The 23699-nt window shown below is 38.2% G+C and overlaps 1 protein-coding gene across 2 annotated transcripts; it reads right to left on the bottom strand.

The window, feature by feature from the left end:
- Positions 1-420: 420 nt before the first annotated feature.
- Positions 421-11802, bottom strand: TMEM52 (transmembrane protein 52). Of its 2 annotated transcripts, none has more exons than XM_053690360.1 (5): positions 11633-11802; positions 10736-10776; positions 10536-10577; positions 6751-6920; positions 421-2673 (listed from the first exon to the last, which is right to left on the bottom strand). In XM_053690360.1, exons 1-5 carry the CDS (start codon positions 11693-11695, stop codon positions 2369-2371), a joined length of 621 nt encoding a protein of 206 aa, XP_053546335.1. In that variant the 5' UTR covers positions 11696-11802; the 3' UTR covers positions 421-2368. The 2 variants fall into 2 exon arrangements, with proteins under 2 accessions (XP_053546335.1, XP_053546336.1); XM_053690361.1 differs by having other exon boundaries at positions 6775-6920.
- Between the last annotated feature and the right edge of the window lie 11897 nt (positions 11803-23699).

Here is a 23699-nt window from a genome sequence, read left to right as displayed (position 1 = left end):
CTGCTAGCGGCCGATTGGCCACGAATCTGCAGGGGGTCGGTATTGCACAAGCAGTCCTGGTGAACTGCTCGTGCAATGATAAATGCTGACAGCATTTATCGGTGTGCAGCGGACAGGATACGCTACATCGTATCATGTCCGTTCACACTTTGATAAATATGCACCCATAGATCAATGGAAACAAATTAAAGGGAGAGGAATATTAAGGGTTCATAGTAAAACATTTAAATGATTCTTTTAAATGCATGACAATCCTACAAGTTTATGATCCGTTATGACCAGTAATAATGCTAGAGTTTCTCACAAGATCAAGTACATTTACTCTATGATACGATTTGTTGCAGGAAACTGTTTTTAATCATTTTAAGATTATTACACTCTGTTAAGTCATTTATATAAAAAAAAACAGTACATTCCACCCACTATGCTATGAGCTTTATTTGTATTTTTATGACAAAACAAAAATTAAAAAAAAATTGACAAGAGCATTTGAAGACAATTAAAATTTTAGCTCCTTATCTCATAACTATATACAGTAACTGTTCTCAACAACAGAATATGTTATTTACACACTGAAAGTCATTTGAGTTACTTAGTAACAAATTCAACCAGCAATTTGCTAGATAATAATCATTCTATAAGAAAAGGTTTTGAATGGTTGGAAATTCACCTCAGAGGTAAAATATAAGGCCGATATGTCACAATTTCTCCAGTAATGAAAGCATTTGCCTATATTGTGTAGAATGTGTCGATTGCTTCATCACAAGTACCAACTAGTGTAATCAACGTTCCAAGAGTTGTTTCACACAAAAAAAAAAGGGGGGGGGGGGGGGATTTCCAATTTACTTAAAGTGAACGTAATACTAGTGACCCACGGCATTGGATATACTTTTAAAAATTAGCCAGGGTTTAATTCATCAAAACTTTTATATGTATGTATTTTGCCCAATTTTTTTTATCTATTTACTGCTGCAACGATAAGCACAGCTCTCCCATTCGCCATTTTGTCTAATTGATTGACAGATCACAATTAGTAAAAGAACTAATCCTTGTTTCCCCCGGCCGTGACATTTTTCCCTTCCCATAATTGAACAGGTTATCAGCATTTGTTCCTATGAACGAATGACTAATATGACCACTGTAGTGTCATTTAACTCAGAGCTTGGATTTATTTGTTTAAAAGTGCAACAGACAAAGTTCTGGATTTGCACAGAACGATGGAGTGCTTTCAAACAAATCTGGTTCAGAAAGTAGCCGGTACCTGCGGCCATATTAGTCATTTGTTAATAGGAACAAATGCACATACCCAATTTGCATCATGAAAAGGTTGGACGTGCCCCTTTATTGGCAGACGGCATGCAAGATGTGAATTACCCATTAAAAATAACTTTCAAAGCAGTTCCTATAAAAAAAAAAAAAAAAAAAAAATGTTCTAGAGGGGATCTTATATGTACACAGATTATGCATTATTTGGCCATTTAGATGAAAGATGCTTTAGCAATTAGGTCTGTCAAATTGGTTAGACTACAAAGAAGATTAAATGTGCTCACATGGGCAAATTTAGAGAAAAAAAGGGTGAACCACTTGAAAGTGATTTAGCAGAGGATTTGTAAAAAGATAACTAGAATATATCTCTTTAAATATCTCTATGTACAAAGAGATATTTTGTCTCAAAATGTCATCAGTAGCCACATCCCACTGTAAAGGGACTTTAAACATCCAAACAGGATGCAAGTCCCGGGACTCACAGGGGTTTGTGCATTTGGCACGTGCAAACACAATCACTATTTCCCTCCTCCTTTTAAGGAAGTTTAATTTACTATGAAATATTGCAAGATTAAAAAAAGGTAAAATCCCACAAGATCACAGTAAAGCTGTAAACTCAGCACTGACGTGGATTGACTTTTCTCAGCGAGCAGTTGTCAGTAGCTGAAGAATAACTGCTCACACAGCACTTACTCTAGTGAGCCAAAGATATTGGTCTTTTTTTTTTTTACCACAGATGTTCATATGATTTTACTAGTCTGCTTTTTTGAGTTATACTGCATCATTATTAAGTGATATAGCAGAGTATCGTGTCCCTGTAAGACAAACATATTTATAAATTAGATCCATTACTGTGGTCACTTTGCAGATATGCCCACAATAAATAGAGTACCGAGCCTGCACATGACATGCTGCGGACAGAATCAGTTTCCGACTTCAGCTACAATTTCAAGGGCAAGTCAAAGAAAGGTCCATGCCTTATATGTAGGTCAAATCACTATAAACAGAGTGGGCTGGATCTCGTCCCATGGCAACTGAAGCAGAACTTGATCCTTGTCAATAACACGCCAAGAGTCTGTTCCTCATTTATAGTTCACTATAACTAGATCTCTCCCTGGATGGTTTCAGTTTCTTCATAGTGAGGTGGTGATTCAGCGTCATTTGATATCGGTTGTTGTTCTACTGGTCGATCTTCCTCTTCTTCTGGACAATCTTGTTCTGTAATATTTTCCAGTTTGGGTCCAGCCACACTCGTGCCATCGCCACCATTGGGCTTGCTCATTTTTATAGCTTCTTCATAAGCTGGAGGAAGTTCCATTGCATAGAGACTGTAGGCAGGCGGCGAAATGGTGCTTCTGTCTGGGTCAGGAAATGCAAACATATGGGGATACTGCACAGAGCTGTATGCTGTAGGGAAACAAAAATAAATACATTTACAATCAGGCATGAAAAAAGGAAAATAAGTTCATGTTAAGCTACTATTGCAGTTATAAAAATTAATGTTATATAAAATCTCATTCTGCTAAGCATCTGACACACGAGTCATTTAATGGACCAATAAACACAGAAAAACTGCGTAAACAAATGCATAACAGAGACAATGCAGCAACCATGTCAAACAGTAATATTTGACAAATTTCTAAATTCCCTTCCATTTCAGTGCTCCTTAGGTCATGTGACAGCCATCAGCCAAACCCCCAAACCATATGTATACACTAAAATCTTGTGCATGCTCAGTGGGAGCTGGTAAATCAAACAGACAATGTGCATATAAAAAGGACCGCATGCAATCTGAAATTGGGAAGTTTTTTTTTGTTAAAATAAAAAAAAATATTGCATGCTTTATTTGAATCACAAGTTTAATTTTAAGTTAGGTGTCCCTTTAACCCTTTGAGTGCGAAGCACTTTCCCACCTGGGTGCTAAGCTGAATTTTTTACTTTATGTTTTTACATAAAACATTTTTTTTACAGGTCCAAGACTTATACTGTTGGAAAGATTAGACGATTACCTTTCCAACGGTGGGCCTTGGGGGTCTGTAGCTGCTTAGATGCTCGAGATACAGGCTTCTAAGCAGCATGCCCCCTTTCCCTATACTTTGTATTGTCCATTTTAAATAAAATTGCGCAGTGATGTTATCACGTCATTGCGCGTGACATCACCACACAAAACGGGAAGCGCCAGTGATGCCTGTCACTATACAGGCCCGATTGCCGGGGTAGGAGCAGGTGGAAGCCTCCAGATCTCCCTCAAGGTGGGAGAGTGCTAGCAACACCTTTGAGCCGTCGTTAGCACTCAAGAGGTTAAGCTAATTCATTGTTGAAATCACTACATTTGCAGAATATTGTTTAGACTTAAAATCTGTATGCTATAGGAGTATTTTAAAGACACACAAGGGGGGGGGGGAGCGCACCACAGAGTAATCTTGTTAAATTCAAAAGACAAAAAGGACTCGCACTTTGGTTGCCAATAGCACTGAGGTTTTATAACTCTAAGAGGGGCTGTTAATAGTTGCACCTTGATAACACAAGAATGATTGTATACAGGTGTGTAGCCTCTTATACTGGTTATTTAAAGACCACAAACTGTTGATTTTTATGCCCGATTAAAGTGATGCTAAACTTTTATCCACCACAATGCGGCAATCAATTCTTTGTTGAAAATTAACATAACCTTCATTCATCTTCCTGCTATTATCTGCAGTGTATATTTTATAATCACTTCTATCACCGCTTTTTTCCACCTCGCTCCGAAGTGCACTTTTTATTTTATTTATTAGGATCTTCCGAGTGTCCAATCAGAAGACTGGCAAATTGACATGCATTTCATGATGAAGAAAAGAAAAAAAAAAAAGAAAAAAAAAAAAAACACGGAAGGGAGTGCGCATGCGTTAATGACGTCATGCTGTCAGTCAATCCGTGAACAAGCCTGGGGTACACATGCATAGGGGAAAACAGATGGGAATTCACTTTTACATCATATTATAAACACGCAGGTAGTGGGTAACTGCAACGTAAGAGAATAGACATACCGGCGATCCGCATTGAACTGCTCCACAAGTAAACAAATCTGTTGCAGTACAATATATACAGGGAGCAGTTCACTGGAGTGCCAGTCAGCTGGAGACTTACAGTACCAGCCTGTGTTTAGAAGTCCTTTTCTAATTTAAATTCTGCATATTTAAACTTTACAAGATTATGCTATGTGGCGCCCCTTTGTTCCTTGTGTTTCCTACAATACCTACTATTTTAGTTTTTATTGTATTTGGCATCCCTATAAATCTACTCAGTGGGTAGTTTCTCTCTCTTTATATCTTTACACACATAATACTCCTTGAAATAAACTAGGTTTTGGATGTATAACGTACTATAGTTAGAAAGTACTTAGTTTTCATCATGGCTCAAAATGTCCAGAGTAGATTTGGAGTCATATTCCATATGTCTAGTTAAGTGCAGACAACAGTCTGGCCTTGAATACTCCTTGCCCTATAATGAATAAAGGCTAAAGGTTTGGACTAAGAGGATATACCTACCTAACCCTTGGAGGGAGGGGTATGGTTTTGAATAAGTTAATGTGCAGCTCTGTGTTAATGTTTTAACAGATATTCAAAAAAAAAAAAAGAAAAAAAAAAAAAAGAAGGGCTATAATGTCAAGAATTCGCTCCCTGATGAACAGTACATTACGTAGATAGGGAAGGTATAATATGTTCAGCAGTTATAAATATGGCTGTATACAAGCTAGGGCATAAACTGCTAGAAGGTGAACAAAAAAAACAAATTACTACATGCAAGTTCCTGATCTGCAGTGTCAGTTATTTATACACACTGTACTAAACGGGCTATATAGGTCAAAATTGAAATGTGCATGGGTTTTTCAACGGCATACACACATGCCGTGAGGGTCTGTACACCAGAATTCTAACAGCACACCTCAGAGACTCAGGAGTGTATTTTAGTCATTGGGAGCCCATTACGGGAAAACCAATTTTAGTTATACCAGCTGTGGAGTATAACATGTAAGAGAAATTGCTCCTTTATGCTTTTTTTTGTAAATTAAAGTGGGGTTTGCTCTTTGAAACCACAACCCATCAAAATAGGCTAAGCTTGCAGAGATCAGACATCCTTATCTCATCACTCAAATGCTTCCCTTTTTTTTTTTATCTGTCTCTATACAATACTTAGAAAGAACATTTTACAAAGTTCTCTCCCAAACTACCAATGAGAGTATAATTTCTTCTGCTGCCAAATTTTAGATAGCCTATACTTAAAGGGACACTTAACCCACATTTTCTCTTTCATGATTCAGATAGAAAGTTGCTTAAAATAGCATGCTCTAATTTACTCCTATCATCAATTTCTTTGTACTCTTGCTCTCTTTACATGAAAAAGGCATCTAAGCTAAGGAGCCAGCCAATTTTTGGTTCAGAATCATTGACAGCACTTGTTTATTGATGCTGTCCAATCAGCAAGGACAACACAAGTTGTGAACCAAAAATGGGCTGGCTTCTAAACTTACATTCTTGCTTTTCAAATAAGGATAGCAAAAGAATTAAGAAAAATAATAGGAGTAAATTAGAAAGTTGCTTAAAATTGCATGCTCTATCTGAATCGTGAGACAAAATTTGGGTTCAGTGTCCCTTTAAAGGGACAGTCTAGTCAAAATTAAAATGTTCATGATACCAATAGGGCATGACATTTTAAACAGCTTTCAACTGTACTTTTATCATAAAAAATTGCTTTGCTCTCTTGGTATTCTTTGTGGAAAGCTAAATCTAGGTAGGTTCATATGCTAATTTCTAAGCCATTAAACTGCCTCTTATCTCAATGCATTGACAGTTTTTGTAAGTTAGACAGTGCTAGTTCATGTGTATCATATAGATAACATGTTCACTCCCATGGAGTTATTTAAGTCAGCATTCACTAGCTAAAATGCAGGTCTGTCAACTGAAATAAGAGGTCAGTCTGCAGAGGCTTAGATACAAGGTAATCACAGAGGTAAAAAGTATATTAATATAACTGTGTTGGTTATGCAAAACTGGGAAATGGGTAAAAAAAAAAAAGTATCATCTATATTTTGAAACAATAAAAATTCTGGTCTAGACTTCCGTATAGGTAGGGATACCAGAGGCTAAATCAGCTATTTCAAATGCCAATATAACAGCAAAAGAGCTATTTGTAAACAATACATTCAAGAAAGTAAAAGATCATTGGGAACAAATTAAAGTGGAGATAATTTCAGGGTAAACTGTCCCTTTAAGTCTTCATACAATACACACCACTGCCATCTCTCTGAGCTTAAATACTAGTGCACAGATATATGTGCGTATGCCAGTGTGGTGGTGGGGGATAACTAACTAGAAGCATTTTTGGAAGTATATTGCAAAACTATGTCTATTTAAAATTGAAATGCACATTTCAATTTCGGCCTTTCTATCCCTTTAAGCCTTAAACGTAAGCGTTTATAGATAAAATACAGTAAACCCTCACATGTAACCGTGCTGTGAATCGTACTGTCATTATCAATGGCGATGACCGTGACTTCATACGGATGACTTGGGAACTCCTGTACTGGAGGTTTTTTCTTTTTGCAACAAAACTTTATACAGCTTGCTGTAGTTCCGCAGAGCAGAAGCAGGAAGATTGTGACCAAAATCAGCCTATAACGGGAAAAAAAAAATAAAAAAAAAAATTAGTGATCATACAGAATCTAGGACTCACTTGCATTCATAGTTAAACTCTGGAATTTCATAAAAAGATTTACATAAATGCAGATGAATTGGGGGGGGGAATAAAAAAAAAAAAAAAAAAAAAAAAAAAAAAAAAATGGGACTTATAACCACCATTTTTGTACAATATCTTTGTTCCGATGTAGACAAATAAGTCTGATCAGGAAAGGGTTAAAGAGGTGAAACCGAGTGGAAACAACAATATCTTATGCCATTGAGACAATATATACACGTCATAATACAGCTTATACCTGTAACCTAAAGGTAGTTTTATCTCATTTTTAATACATTACACTCAGAAAGATAGTACAGTAACTACAGGTAATAGTCTATTTAACCCCTTAACGACCAGCACCATAACCTGTATGCTACTGCAGTCCTTGGCATATCTCTGCCGCAATCTCGCTAAAAGTAGCGACATTGCGCTATTTCTGCATGCCCTACGAGAAGACCACTGCAGAAATAGAGTTGCTGATCGTTGGTGGCTTGGGAGGGAGGGGGGGTCGGACCGCTACCCTACAGAAAATATCTCCAGAAGGCGGCAGGGAGAGGGTGGCTCCTATAGTGGAGGTTTTTTGGTACTAGCAGACAGCTGCCAGTATCTAAGATGGCAGGAAAAAAAAAAGGTAGGGATCAGGGGGTGGGAAGTGTGAGGCTAAAGCTAAAATTAACCTTTCAAGATACCCGATTAACCCCTTCACTGCCGAGAATAATAGAAGTGCGGTGCGCAGCTGCAATTAGCGGCCTTCTAATTACCATAAAGCAATGGCAAAGCCATATATGTCGGCTAATTCTGAACAAAGGGGATCCCAGAGAAGCATTTAAAACCATTTGTGCCATAATTGCACAAGCGGTATATAAATAATTGAAAAAGATAACTTTTTTTTTTAAATTATTAATATTATATCGCATTTGGCGGTGAAATGGTGGCATGAAATATACCAAACTGGGCCTAGATCAATACTTATGAGTTATCTACAAAAATATATATACTGTATATAGTTTTGATAGGTAAATTTAAATTTAAAAAAAAACCCACAAGGCTCTATTTCTTGTTTAAATGTAGTGATAACAAAAATGCTCTGATCTTTTTTCTTAGTCAGAAATGTGCCGTCCTTAAAGGGACAGTCTAGGCCAAAATAAACTTTCATGATTCAGATAGAGCATGTAATTTTAAACAATTTTCCAATTTACTTTTATCACCAATTTTGCTTTGTTCTCTTGGTATTCTTAGTTGAAAGCTTAACCTAGGAGGTTTATATGCTAATTTCTTAGACCTTGAAGCCCACCTCTTTCAGATTGCATTTTAACAGTTTTTCACCACTAGAGGGTGTTAGTTCACATATTTCATATAGATAACACTGTGCTTGTGCACGTGAAGTAATCTGGGAGCAGGCACTGATTGGCTAGACTGCAAGTCTGTCAAAAGAACTGAAAAAAGGGGCAGTTTGCAGAGGCTTAGATACAAGATAATCACAGAGGTTAAAAGTATATTATTATAACTGTGTTGGTTATGCAAAACTGGGAAATAACGGGATTATCTATCTTTTAAAACAATAAAAATTCTGGTGTAGACTGTCCCTTTAAGGGGTTAAAACAAATATTTGCATTTTAGAACACAAAAAGAGACATGCAGAGATGATTGTCACTTCATTTTTTTAATTTTTATGTAAGTTTCGATTTTGGAATTTCGGATTTGTAACTGTACATACAAGCACTATAATTTGAGATATATTGTATATTTGTGTAACACCCTCAAGGTGTACTGTATTTCTAAACATGTATACATGGGCAACATAATTTTATGGATTAGAAGGGTTGCAAACACAATACGTTTAGTTGTCCCCACATTCCTAGATAAATAATAAATTGTTTTAAGTGCATAGAATTGTACTTTAACGCAGAACTAGTCTGTGCCAAAGACTTCCAAGAAACTAATCAAATCCACAACCAATGTACCAAAGCAAAACAAATAGTTTTATGCACCATGAATGTAGTAATCTTCTTATCTATAAAAACGTAGCAACCCAATAAAGACGCAGATCAGGGAGGCTAGGCTGACCTCAATAGACTTTATGATTAAGGACTTAAACAATATACTCAGAAGTTACAGGTTGCCAACAGTGATATGTGCGCAAAATGCTTAGAAAGAAAGGTTGTTAGCTTTTTATGCCCTTCTTGCACTGCTTTATCAGTTCACTGCTAATGACAAGATTTGTGTAGCCACCAATCACCAGCTGGTTAAGAGTACTGCATTTCTGCTCAGGAGCCTATCTAAGTATGCTTTTCAATATCTGATACCAAGAAACCAAAGTAAATTGAAAAGGATCTTACAGGTGCATGTTCTGTTTGAACAAGGAAAGTTTAGTTTTGACTTCCGGTACATGCCAATTTAATTGAAAAGATAGAGCTATAAAGATGCAATTAAAAATGAAAAATAAATATCCTGTTTTAACTCTTAGGGATGGTTTCTATTTGATAAAATGTAATTGTTTTATGAACAGGAGAACCCTTATTTTACATTAGAGCAATTTCAGCTGAAAAAAAAAAAAAAAAAAAAAAAGAAAAAAAAAAAAAAAGGAAATTTCACTGCCACAATATTCAGCAGATACAGAATTAATGAGGATGCAACTCTCGTATATCCCCAGGTCATGTGCTTAGTACCAGCAACTGTACTCACTTTTTACTAGGGGAATTTTACTAGAACATAGATTGCAAAAAAAAAGCTAAATGAATATGAAATTAACACATCTGTGCATTTCAGTTTTTACTAAAAATGTCCCTTTAAGTATAGAGGCAAAATATTTTATGTTTATTGTTCATTACATATACAAATCAGTTCTGAAATAAAAATGGAATACAGACATCCAACCAAGAGGACTAGTCTAATGCAATAGGCCTTAGGCCAGGGCAAATACAGTGTCAGAAATCTGTACAAATAGATACCAGAACTGAGGGGGGGGGGGGGATTAACCCTTTCAATAACATGGACCAGTTGCCCACTAGCAGATAAATTGTACAGATATAAAGGTTATTTTAATCAATAAAAGAGACCTATATTGTAATTTACAGAAAGTGGCTAACAATGTATTAACATGGATGCAGTCAGGGTTATTAAAAAAAATAATCTATCTATATCACTTGGAAGTGTGTGATTAACTATCAGGTGATCGGGCATGTGGTAGATTATTTACATGTGACAGTCCGGTCACAGTCCTAATATACAACATTAGTCTATTTTTGTACCAGCTTAGGGTCTTGCACACACTACTAGCCTCAAATCCACTGCTACTAAAGGGAGGGGAAAAATTCAGGAGCAACACAATACGAAGGCTATAAATAGATGTTGAGAGGCTGCGCAAGCACGGTTGCTTTTAGTTAATTGAAGCAGGGCTTTTGCAACCTGCAGTATTAGAACTGCTCATCACCGCCACGTTACTATAATTTACTGCTGAAAAAAAACAGCTTTATTATTTGCATACAATTAAAGACTAAAAGCAAATTTACCAGTAATAAATACAAAAAAAAACCAAAACATGCACTTACCAAACATACCACAGATTGACCCAGTTTGTGCTTTGAGAACAGCTGCAGAAGACAAAGGAAAAATAAAATCAGAAAAAAGGTAAAAAAAAAAACACACAGCGAAAGAGATATATCACTTAGACTACGTAAAAAAAGAAAGAAAAATGAGATAGAGATATATCTCATTTACACAAATCCAAGGTGCTTTACAGCATACTTACTCATTTTTTCCACAGTCATCATCAGCCAGGGACAGTGAAATCTATAAATACAGAAAAGAGCACACTGAATGTCACCAGAAATATTTGGTGTAAAATTATATATATATATATATATATATATATATATATATATATATATATATATACATACATATACACACACACACATACATACACACACACACACACAAAAACAAAACCCCACAAACATCTCATAACATAAAAGATAACACATGCATGAAAATCAGTGTTAATACATCCCAGTAGGCTTATCTCTGCCTTGGATTACATGCATTCTATATATCAGCGATTTAGGTAATACAAAAAAAATCCTACTACAGGTATATATTTTTTTATTATCTATTGTTCTGCAAAATGTGTGTGTATATATATATATATTATTATTTATTTTTTTACACACACACACTTTCATTTTGCCTACATATTACAGTGTGTGTGTTTATCCCCCCCACACCCATGAAGGGTGGTGAGAGCATCCTGCAGAATCCAGAAATCTGTCCCTGCAACATTCTACACAGTGATTGACTGCTCAGTCTATAGGAGCTTATTTCGGTCCACAACAATGGAGATGATTAATATACTCAAGATAATCCAGAAAGGGTATATGCCCCCTGACACAATGCATATGTTACTAAATACATTGTAGTTTTACATTATTATTTAGCATGCAATGATGTCCATAAACAAGGTGATTTCTACAATAGCAGTAAATAGACAAAGAAAATGCAGGTTTTGGAGAAAGATAACGGTTGCAAGAAGCCATAGGAGGGTTCGTGGACGTGACAGGCAGTAAAGCAGACATGGAATGTGGAGAAGAGGAGCTTACACGTGGCTACTGAGCCGTGAACAAAGAAGGCAAGTGAGGCTGAAGCTTACCATCATCTGCATACAGCAGACCAGGAGGTAGATGCCATATGTGTGGTCTCTTGAAACCTTCATGGCTCTTAACTGTAATTCCAGGCGACAAATAGTCCTTGAGAAATGACTACAAAGCGCAAGCTCCGCACCCACCACACAAAGGATATCCACAGACACAACTGCGGCTCCCTGTGACATCACCAGGGTATATAGCTGAGCGGCTCCTCCTCCGTTACTACAGGCAGGGGGCGGATCCTACAGGGAGTGAGATCTGTGAGATGCAGGGAACAGGGCTGTTAAACTTTATGTAATGGGGAAGCAAAGGGCTCAGGGGGCAGCAAAGGGCTCAGGGGTCAGCAGTGATTAATTCAATGCTAATTAAAGCAACGGGCTCACAAGACTTGAGCAGTTTGGCAAACAAAATAGCTTCTTTGTTTTAACTGTGTTCTCTCTGTAAAGCTGCACGTTTCAAAAGGAAACACTGATAGTTGTTAATTTGATGTGTCAGGTCTATAGTTTTAGATTTTGCCTGGAACTACAAATGTTTTAACTAATATAGTAATCTATCTACCTAATATCTATCATCAATCTATATTTTATCTATCTATATATCAATATTTTATCTGCTATATATCTATCATCTATAATATCTATCATCTATCTACCTATCTATTATATATCATCTATATTTTATCTACTATCATCTATTATCTATCTTTTTTTTTTTTTTTTTTAAATCTTTTTATTATTATTAATATTTACATGTCTACAGAAATAGTTAAATAAACAATAATCAAATAGAGGTGATACAAAAAGTAACACAGCACAGTTATTTATCTACAAAGGATTATAATAAAAAATACACAGCTGAATTGTGCCAGTGATTTACTCAAATACATCTAAATCTCCACCATTTAATCATTTCAACAATGAATCATTTCACTTAAATACATCTGTAATATTATCTTCTTGTACAATATCTACATTTTAAACTTATGCATTCTAAATTAAACCAAGAAAGAAAAAAAGAAAGAAGAGAACTAGAAAGAAAATAAAAAAAAAAAAGGAAAATTTCCACATCCCAACCCCCTCCTCTTCCCACTTAGGCAAAGAGGTGCTGTCTCCAATATGCAGGGTAATCATCTGATAATATCAATTGCATAAAGATCGATGAATTGCGGAAGTAATCTATAAACAAAAGCCGGGTTTCTCTTGGTTGATCTAGAATTACTCTATCCCATTTTGTCATGAACATTTTTAGTTTATTTTCTTGAAAGATTAAAGGGTCATGCTGATCCAAAACAATTTGGTACCTCATATTATGAATAAATGATGCGATACTAGGAGCCTTCTTGTCTTTCCAAGATCTAAGTATCATTTGCCTGGCTAGTAGAATTGCAGTGTTAAATAGTTGCTTATTTTGTACTTTATTTTGAGTAGCTAGGAAAAAAATATGTACTGACTCTAAAATAATTCTAGATGGAGGGAATCTATTTAACCAGAATTCTATTTGTTTCCTTAATCTTTGAATCTTGGGGCAGAAATGTAATACATGGAGAAAATCAGCAGCTGGCAAGTTTCATCTAGAGCAAACATTAACACCTCAAATATTCCATTTTGCCATTCGTTTACGGGTAAGATATGATCTATTCAACAATGTATAGTGAGATTCGCTCATTGCTATATCAAACGAGTATCTCGTGACTTTGGTGAAACTCTTCTGAAAAAAATCTAGGTTTATACCTGGAATATCTACACTCCATAATTGGAAAAGCTTCATGGTTTTGTCCTCTGCATCTTTGAGTGTTAGAATTCTATATATGGGCACCATTGAAAATTTGCCTAAGTGATATCTATCAATAATCTGGTTAAGCGGTCCAAGCGTCCATCGATTTCCCTCAGCACGATTCTGGGTACTAATAAAATGTCTGGCTTCAGGTATGCAAAAAAAGATTTCTTATCCAGGTTAATTTCTCTGGACAGATCGTCAAAAGTTCTAATATGGTTCGTAAGTGGATTTATTAAATGTATAAATACATTTCGAGTTATTAGATGATCATATCTTGAAAGCAGCAAAAAATGGAGCCACTTTTAAAATCTGGGTTACCCCGAATAGGTTAATACTTAGAAAATGTATGATTTATTCCCAGATAGGTACAGACTTTATTCCAAGCGATGACTACATCATAAATTGTGTATCTTGGAATAGATTTTCTAATATGGATATACTGATTTGAATGTAATAGAGCTTTAAGAGAATATAGGGAAATCATGGCTTCTTCAAGTTTATAATTAGAGACATGATCAGATTCCGTAAGCAAATCCAGAGCCATTTTTAACATACAAGCCAAGTTATAATTTTTGATATTGGGAAAGGCAAAACCACCCATATCTTTAGGGTGCATTAATCTTATTAAATATATTCTTGGTTTCAGTGGAGCCCACAAAAAACTGGAGCAGTTAGAGTGTAAATTTTGGATGTCTATCATTATCTAGAAAAAGAGGGATATTTTGTAGCAAGAATAGAATTTTTGGAAATAATCGCATTTTTATTAGTACAATTTTTGCGGATAGAGTCAGGGGGAGTTTGCTCCATCTTTTTAAATCAGAGAAACATTTTTGCCAGATAGGGGTAAATATGCAGTATACCATTCTTCTGTATTTTTAGAGATAATTATACCAAGATACTTAACAGTTCCTTCTGCTAATTTGAACGGGTTATTTAAGAGACTATTTCTATTTTTAATCACCCATAAAATTTCTGATTTTGACAAGTTAATTTTGTATCCAGTAAACTTGCTGAATTCCTCAATAATATTCAGAAGAATTGGTATGTTCTTCTTGGTATTTCTAATAATATAAGATATTGTCAGCATACAATGAAAGGATAGTTTTTTGTTGACCTATGTCAATTCCTTCCAATTTATCACGACACATTTTTGCCAGCAGTTCTAACGCTATATTGAATAATAGCGGGTAGAGAGGGGACAGCCCTGTCTTGTACCTATAAATAACGTTATTGCTGAGGAGAGGAAACTATTTATACTCAAGAAAGATACTGGGTTTTGGTAGATTTAGCCTACAAAGCTTAAGAAATTACCTGTGAAACCAAAGTTCTTTAGAGTCGTAAATAAGTGATCCCATACAACAGAGTCAAAGGCCTTTTCCGCATCTACTGTCAATAGAGCGAGATCTTGTCTGCACTTTGACTCTGTTCCATGTGATGAGATAAATTCAATCAATGACATTGCTTTTCTTATATTCTTTTGAGCTGTTCTTCCGGGAATAAAACCAATTTGATCTGGATGTATTATTTCTCTGATTATATTTTTTAGACGATTAGCCATTATGCTGGCTATAATCTTGTAGTCATTATTCAATAGGAAAATAGGTCTATATGATTCCATCAAGCTTGGGTCCTTATCCTTCTTTAGTATAAGTATGATATTCGCTGCAGCGAAAAATTTGTATGGTTTTGTATGGTGTATAAAATATGTATTAAACAGATTTGTTAATGTAGGAGCAATTGTTTTCTGCAAGAATTTTATAAAATTCAAATGGTAATTGATCAGGACCCTGTGCTTTGCCCATAGCCAGATAATTAATTGCTTTAGTTGTTTCTTCTAAAGTGATCTCTTTATTCAACAGAAGAATTTGATCAGATGAGATTTTTGGTAACTTAATTTCAGCCCAAAAACTCTCTTTGGCCTCATCATTAATTTCTGTAGATGAGTACAATTTTTGATAAAACTTCTGAAATTGATTTAATCTATCTATCTATCATCTATTATTTATCTATCTATCTATCTATCATTTATATCTATTATCTATCTATTATCTATCTATCTATATCTATCAACTTTCTATCATCTATCTATCTGTCTATAATCTATCCATTATATCTATCATCTATTATCATCTATCTATCTATAATCATCTATCATCTATCAATTTTATATATATATATATATATATATATATATATATATATATATCATCTATATCTATCTATCTATCTATCTATCTATATCTCTATCTATCTTTTTTCTCTTGTAACCATAGAGAGACATCAGCTGAGTATCCCTGAACTGGTCATAATTCATTTGTACATCTTTATGTTAGGGAGTCCAGTCTTCCATGCTAAATATAGTTTCTATGTATGTATTTAAAGGGATATGAAACCCAATTTTTTTCTTCTTTCATCATTTAGATAGAGCATGCTATTTTAAGCAACTTTCTAAATTACTCCTATTATCAATTTTTCTTCGTTCAATCGATATCTTTATTTGAAAAAGCAGGAATATAAGCTTAGGAGCTGGCCCATTTTTGGTTCAGCACCCTGGGTAGCGCTTGCTGATTGGTGGCTACATTTAACACTATTCTGTGTACTGCAAAATGTTGCCCAGTAAAGCCAATCAGATTGTGCAAGAAAGAATCTTTATTCTACAGAGATATGTTTTGGTGTGTAAGCAGTGAAAACACGTACTGGTGACATCACTGGTCACAAATCAAGGGCATAAGTAGCGTTAAGTAAATTTGGCTTAAGGGTACACTCTAAAGTGAAGATGATGTGCTCTAATTTGTTAGTACATATAATTTTTGCATTACTGACCCTAACTATGGTGTCAAACAAATCTTTACGAAAACTTTTAATTTACTGCTGTTTATCATTTGAAAATCATATGTTTATGTAAAGAAATGTGATCAACCCCTATGTATTTAACGCCTGCAGGGCAAGGCTGGTCAGCCATTGGAGCAGCAATCCCATTTAAAGGGACACTAAATACCTTGTAATTACAACTATACAACGCTAAAAAAATTGTTTTGTTTCGTTTTCATTAGTTAAATAAATAAATTCATTTCTGCAAATTAGTTTAGTTAAGTTTAAAACATTTTTTTGTTTTGGCAAATTAGTTATGTTAAGTTAAATCGTTTTTTCGGATTCCGTTCATTTTTTCGGATCCATTCTTTAGAATAGAATAATGCATATGAATAAAGAATGGATCCAAAAAAACAAAAGGATCAGAAAAAACGATTTAACTAAACATAACTAATATGCCGGCGATTGCCGAAATATTTTCTTCTTAAAAGGGAAGAGTTCACAGCTGCATCATCACTTTTGGGAATTCAGAACCTGGCCACCAGGAGGAGGCAAAGACACCCCAGCCAAAGACTTAAATACCTCCCCCACTTCCCTCATCCCTCAGTAATTCTTTGCCTCTCGTCACAGGAGGCTGGCAAAGAAGTGTACAGAAGTTCGAGATAGTCTTTTATGGAGGGTAGTACTCTTCGCAATGGGACTGGAGTTTTAAGTAATCCTGTCAGCCTCTCAGTGAGAGCATGGATGAAAGTTAGAGTCCGGAGATGCAGGGAAAGTTTTCCTGCAAACACATCCCGACTCATATTAACAGCTCCTTTGGTAATCAGCGTTGACGAGTTTCGCTGCCTACCTTTCTTCACTGAAGTCCATGTCAGACGCGAGGCTACTATCTGTCACACTTGAAGGGCCGTGTTCCTGTTCCACGGCGTAGATTCCGGTAAGATCGTTTATTTTTATTTCGATATGTGAATGTAATGTTAACGAAACAAGGTAGGGTCCCAATGGGACTCCTTTTATCTTAAGGAATCATGGGTTAATATCTCCTGAGGGGGGTTATTGAACAGGGGGGACTTTTAATCATTGTTATATGGTTCTATCTGCAAATGTGTAGCTTTACATAGGCTCTCGGCCTTTACAGAACATAACGGCTTTCTTTTAATGACGCAATCTTTCCAGATTACGCGCCCTTTTGTGACAGGCACGGTGCACCTCGTGACGGGTGTGGTTACGTTGTTTTTCACTTCTGTATGCTGACCATGTGTGAACGAGAGAGTCTAGCTCGTGGGTTGTCTAGTTCACAGAAGGTGGTGAGTGCCCCAGCCATTGGGGGTGTCAAAGGGTGCCAGTTAGTTTTATCTTTTTGTAATCCCAAGATTATGTAGGATTTTGATATACGCGACACGGATGCCTCCGATACGGAGGATGTGTCTTGTGATGAATATGAAATGGCCCGGGTAATTATTGCCCATCAGTTATTTTCCGGGTGCCGTTCTAGAGTACTCTCTTCTCCTGAGTCTGGGAGCTTAGAGTGCGTTGAGCCATCCGCCTCCGAGGTTTCAATGACCTGTGAGGCGCGTGCCCAAGATCCTTTCCCAGCTATGCATGCAGGTGTCCCTATGGCCTTCACTCCTTCTCCAGAGAATGGCCTGTTTCTGCCGGAGGTTACAGCACGGTTCCGCATGGCCATTTCTATGGCACTGTCTCATTTATATCTCCCAAGTGAAGTATTTCTCAAATACTGTCCGTGCTCCGTTAACCTAGGCCCATAGAGCGGGGGATCGCCCGATTCAGTTTGGCCTTTCGGGGAAACATTGGCCCCTGAGGCTTCAGGGGCCCCAATCTCAGAGCCGAGGTCTCCAGCAGATTCGATGAGGGGTGATTTTGCCTTCCTGGCTCACCTTAGGGTTCTTTTAAGACATGTTTTGGCAATGTTAGAGGATCCCAGTCCAATTGGGCAGAGGGATTCGAGGCCTTAGAAGTTGGATGGCAAAATGGATATGACGTTAGTGGATGAAGCCAATCTCCTTATTGTCTTCATTTTATTTTTATATGTTTTTCGGTTCCTTTTCTGAACTTGGGTGAATGGGACCTCTACTCGGCTGGTCCTGTTGTCGTTCTCATTCACCCGATGGGTGCTGCCTTTCATTTTATTTTTGATCCGGATGGATGTGTTTAATTTGTTTTTCCTGGAGCTCAGGTCTGTTAGATTTAGTTTTATAGTTTTTCTTTGGAACCGATACTTGCAACTCGTGGCCGCGTGGGCACTCCCTCGGTAGTTGCGCACTTGTTGAATATAAGAATTTTCTTACTAGTTCATTTATCAATCCTTCTGGACAAATTTTCTTGGACTTTGAACATTTCCAGAGTGCTCTTATACCAGGCTGGTACTAGTCGGGCGTTTTTTCAGCTGTTACCAGGGTTCAAGTCACCTTTGTGGTGCTAAGGATACCTCTAGGCCTATTCTATGGACTCTGGGCTCGGATCCTACTGATGCATGAGGCCTGTGGTTTATATGCAACTTCTCTGGATGGAGGGTTTTGCATATCACTCTAAGGGTGATCAATTTGAGCTACTCACCTGGGCTCTGGTTCTGCTTCTGCAGTTGACTCTAGGTTCTTCAGGTCCCTGAGACTTAAAACCGTTATTGCCTTTAAATGGAAGTTGGGAGATGTGTGTGACCTGTTTGGTCTGATGTGCCGGGTGATTAACATTTGGTTCTTCCGGATGCTGACTCGTTAGCCTAATGCACTCTTTCTTGCGATAGTAGAGCTTCATCCTTCCCCACTTTTGGGGGGGATCATCTGGTCAGATGAGCGGGCATGGTTTTCTCTGTTCCGAGTCATATTACTCTGAGAGGTGGTGTTCAGGAGTTCCCTGTCTTCTGTGGGAGTTGCAACTCCGTTTGCCTGCTCAAGGTTGTTTTCCTTGAATAATAGCTTTTTCAAGCTCTCTGACTGTCATCTATTTCAGCTAATACCCTTGGTCGGACTACAGTCTTTGCCGTTCGGGTGTGTTGCATCCTCAATGTTACGCTGGCCTTGAGGCTTGTCAGTAGCCAAGTTGAGGTTGGGTTGGGCAGTTGTCCCTTTTTCCTAGATTCTCCTTTGGAGTTTCGTGGGCGATGCCTTCCGTTACTTCTCTAAGATGGCGAGCAGGGCCCTGGATTATAATTTCCTTTGGGTATTGATGTTATCCTGCCTGGGTATCACATGTTGCCGCTTGCCTATGAGATTTCTTGTGATCCATTTCACTGGATGCTGATTCTCAGACTGTTCAGGAGTCCTCCGTGACTCAGTTTGAGGCTATCTAGATCGCCAGATCTACAGACTTTAGAGCGCTCCTCCTTGGAGGAGGCAGTTAGGGTTCTTTCCAAGATTGGGTTTTTTCATTGTTCATTGTTGAGAATCCTGGCCTGGTCCTCGTCTCTCTGTGAATGGGTGTGGACGGTTCGGACTTGAAGTTGTGGTCCAGTGAGCACTCTTTGTTGGGACTGGAGTTCTGTGAGAGATGCCTTTGTGACTGTGGCTCAGGCTTTAGGCCCCTACCCATCTTCTGGTGCATTCATGATGTTCCTGTAGACTCCAGGTGCTTTTCAACTGGGTTGGCGATGTGGCCGAGGGGTCTCGCCTCTATGGTATGGTTTTTTTTCTGTTGTTCATTCCCTTCTCTTTCAGAGTAGGGTTTGGGTTCTCCACTTTCGGAATTACCTTAGTATTTTGGATTGGTCCTGCCTTGCAGGGGTTCTTTCCCTTCCTGTGTTTAAGGTTCCTGGGAAGGGAGCTGTGATGCAGTATACGGTTCCTCCGTTCCCGCAGCAGGAGACTAAGGGTATTGCTCCCATGGGGGCTTCTACTACGTGTATCCAATATATGGTTACTGAGGCTTTTGGGGGACTTCTTCCCTTGGGAAGTGTGCCCTTTTTTTGTCCATGACTGCGTGTAGGGGGTCTCGTACCCAAGCACAATGTTGCTTTGTCTCACGGTAGCATGCCGTTTGTAGCAGCGGTCTTAACAGGGGATTTTGTTCCTCGTTGATCCTCTCTTCTCTCCTGTAGTCTGGGATTCTTGTCTTTGGTCTTTTGACTAGCCTTTGGGCTGGGACCTTTATCCCGGAGGGAAGGTTAGGGATCGGTTACTCTACGCAGTGTTGACCGTTCTACTATTGGCCATTCCTTGATGGAGGACTTTGGATGTCCTCCTTTCTACCGGTGTCTGGTGCCGGGAGGGGGCGCTTCTTGGAGCCGCTATTCAATAGGCTGTATGCCTTTGGAGCTGGAAAGCTAGCTCAGCATACTATTGCACTGTGGCTACTCTGCACTGTAGCAAACCGAAGTTTGCAAGCTCCATCCCCAGCGAGCTCTACTCAGCCTTCCTTCTTTCGGGGTTGATAAGATGAGCAGCGCCTTGAGTCCCGTAAGGGGGATTAGCTGCACTTTACCAGAACAATCATATTTTAATGGACCATCCACAGCGATTTGCTTAGTGATGGTTTATCCAGTTACAACTACTTGCTTTTGTCTGGATGCTAACTAGCTTGACGTGCCTTTAGGAGGTTTGGAGTTAGCAATAGGGTCAGCCTTCCTTTTAGAGGCTGGTCTTGAGAGTTCCTGTTCAGACGTTTTGAGTTTCTCTGCGAGAGCTCTGTTCTAGCCGCTGGGATATTTATTCTGTTCCTGCTGTCTCCGCCTATCTAGCCTCCAGATCTAGATATGTTATGGAGCTGCAGGGGACTCGTAAATTTCCTGGAGTACCTTAGGGTATGGTATGGGATTGGGGGACATGAGGGGTTCCTCGAATCCTTTTGAGGACATGTTCCCTGTCAGGGCCGTTTCTAGAGGCGGGCTGACCGGGCAGTCACCCAGGGCGCAATAGGGAGCACTTAAAAAAAAACCTTTTTTTATTTATTTTATTGTGTTAAAAGTGGCAGTGCGCCAGTGAATTGGGCGGCGAAAGTCAGAACACTCAGAGACAGGCAGTTTCCTTTTTCCCGTGCCTGTACAGTGTGTAACACACTAGTCTGTCTGCTCTGACTGTCTCTGTCAGTGTGAGTGGGCGTGGCGTTGCAGTGAGAGGCGAGCTGCTTATTAGAGACTGGTCCCAGGGTGGCTACAGCGATCCGGACAGCAGGTAGGTGACACTTTGACAGGCATCCGATTCCAAAGTATGCGCTGCTGTTCATTAGAGTTGCTTTATCTTAAGCTGCTATTAGGAATAGCCAGTAAGTTCCCTCCCGGCTCCCAGGCCAGCCTCCCTCTGTCTCACTCTCACTAGCTGCCCCCACCCCCAGAGAGCTGCGACTGTCATATTGAGAAATCAGCACCGTAACACCATCACTTCAATTGGAGCACAGCTGTACATCCCCCATTTCAGCCATGCAGTTGCAGAGCAGGGGATTGCTTTAGCTGCTCTGCTCTTCCTGCTGGAAATCATTCCTATCTCAAGTCAAGTCAAGAATACTTTATTAGCATGACATTATTACATGTGTTGCCAAAGTAATATGTTACAATTAAACAGATCAATAACAATTTATAAAGTAGGAGTATAGTGGGTAAATCTGATAGTTCATATAATCTGATTGGGGGTTCTGGTCATGTGACAGTCTGCTACATATCTTGCTACTATCCTTGTAGCTTTGTTGTTTTCTCCTAAGAGTACACATAGTCTTTCTTGTTCCAACATCTGTGGGACGTCTGTTATTTCTTTCATTATTTTTGGGAAGTATTTATCCCTTAAGAGTTTGTATCTTGTACAGTACAAGAGGAAGTGCACTTCAGTCTCTATGTCCCCACTGTCACACTGTGCACATTGTCTGGCTGCCCTGGGTCTCCATTTTGTCTGATATCTGCCAGTCTCTATTTCCAGCTGGTGGTCAGAGATTCTGTATTTAGTGAGTATCTGTCTGTGCTTTGGGTTGGTGACACTTGTGAGATACTCAGCTAGTCTGTACTCTCTCTGTAGAGACCTGTAACACTCCATCTTGTTCTGTTGCCCTATCTGTTCCTCCCAGTGCCCAGTGTACCTCTCCTTCAGAGCTGTTTGTAAGGTGTTTGGTGACATGGGCTGTGCTTTTGCTGATGTGGTTTTGCAGGTCTGATGTATATTCTCTAAATGCTTTTGATGCTGGGTCACAGAGTGCTTGGTGGTAAAGTGTACTTGTGTCACTATTTGTGAGGTGACACCAGAATTTGTACACCACCCGTTTTTGCATTGGTAGCAACAATGGGAATCTTCCCAGCTCTGCTCTGCACCCATTGTTAGGGGGCGCTTCTGTGTACCCGCAGTGCATATTTATAGAATTGGAGATGTGCAATTTCTGTGAGAGTTTTGTCCCATTCTCGGTAGTTCTGGGTCAGTGTTGGGCCCCAGACCTCACAGCCATACAGCAGGATTGGTACAATGGTGCTTTCAAATACCTTAAGTAACAGTTCTGTAGGAGGGTTTAGACTGGCTAGCAGCTTCTTTATTGCATGGAAGGCTCTAAGGGCTTTTTCTTGCAGTGTTTTGATGGCCAGTTTAAAGCTTCCTAATGCACTCAGTGTAAGCCCAGGATAGGTATAATTTCTCACACACAAGTGCTGCGAGTGCCTGTCTCCTAGCTCTGAATTCAACATAGAGTGTGAAAGGTCTAAGGTCAGCTGCTGGTGGCCTTATGCCCTCCATCTCTTGCTGTGACTTTTACTTCCTTAGGAATCTGAACCTTCACTAATTTATAACCAGTGGCAGGCAGTGCTGTGTCCTCAGACCCCTTCAGTACGGTCAGCAGCAGTTTCAGACATTGCACAGGACTCAGGTTCAGAAAAGTGTCCCTCTAAATGTGTACAGAATTGCTGAGTGTTGCTGCTCTGTTTCATATGTTTGTATTTTTGGAGGATTTTTATTTATTTATTTTAACTTCACTAAACTATTTCTCAATGAAATCCATGCTATAAAGAGAGTTTCTACCTGTCCTAGACCATTTGTTTTTCTTGTGCTACATTCTTTCCCTTTAACTCCTACATGGAAAACAGCATATGGTAAAACCCTCCTGTATTTGTCCCAATGTGTGTAACCACTGAGCTCTTTGATTTAAATGTATGTATGTGTATATGTATGTATGTATGTGTATATGTATGTATGTATGTGTATATGTATGTATGTGTATATGTATGTATGTATGTGTATATGTATGTATGTATGTGTATATGTATGTATGTATGTGTATATGTATGTATGTGTATATGTATGTATGTATGTGTATATGTATGTATGTATGTGTATATGTATGTATGTATGTGTATATGTATGTATGTATGTGTATATGTATGTATGTATGTGTATATGTATGTATGTGTATATGTATGTATGTATGTGTATATGTATGTATGTATGTGTATATGTATGTATGTATGTGTATATGTATGTATGTATGTGTATATGTATGTATGTGTATATGTATGTATGTGTATATGTATGTATGTATGTGTATATGTATGTATGTATGTGTATA

This window comes from Bombina bombina, chromosome 8, assembly GCF_027579735.1.
Source record: "Bombina bombina isolate aBomBom1 chromosome 8, aBomBom1.pri, whole genome shotgun sequence".
Classification (NCBI taxonomy): Eukaryota; Metazoa; Chordata; class Amphibia; order Anura; family Bombinatoridae; genus Bombina; species Bombina bombina.
The sequence above is the reverse complement of the archived record's forward strand: the minus strand, read 5'-3'. Positions and strand labels throughout refer to the sequence as shown.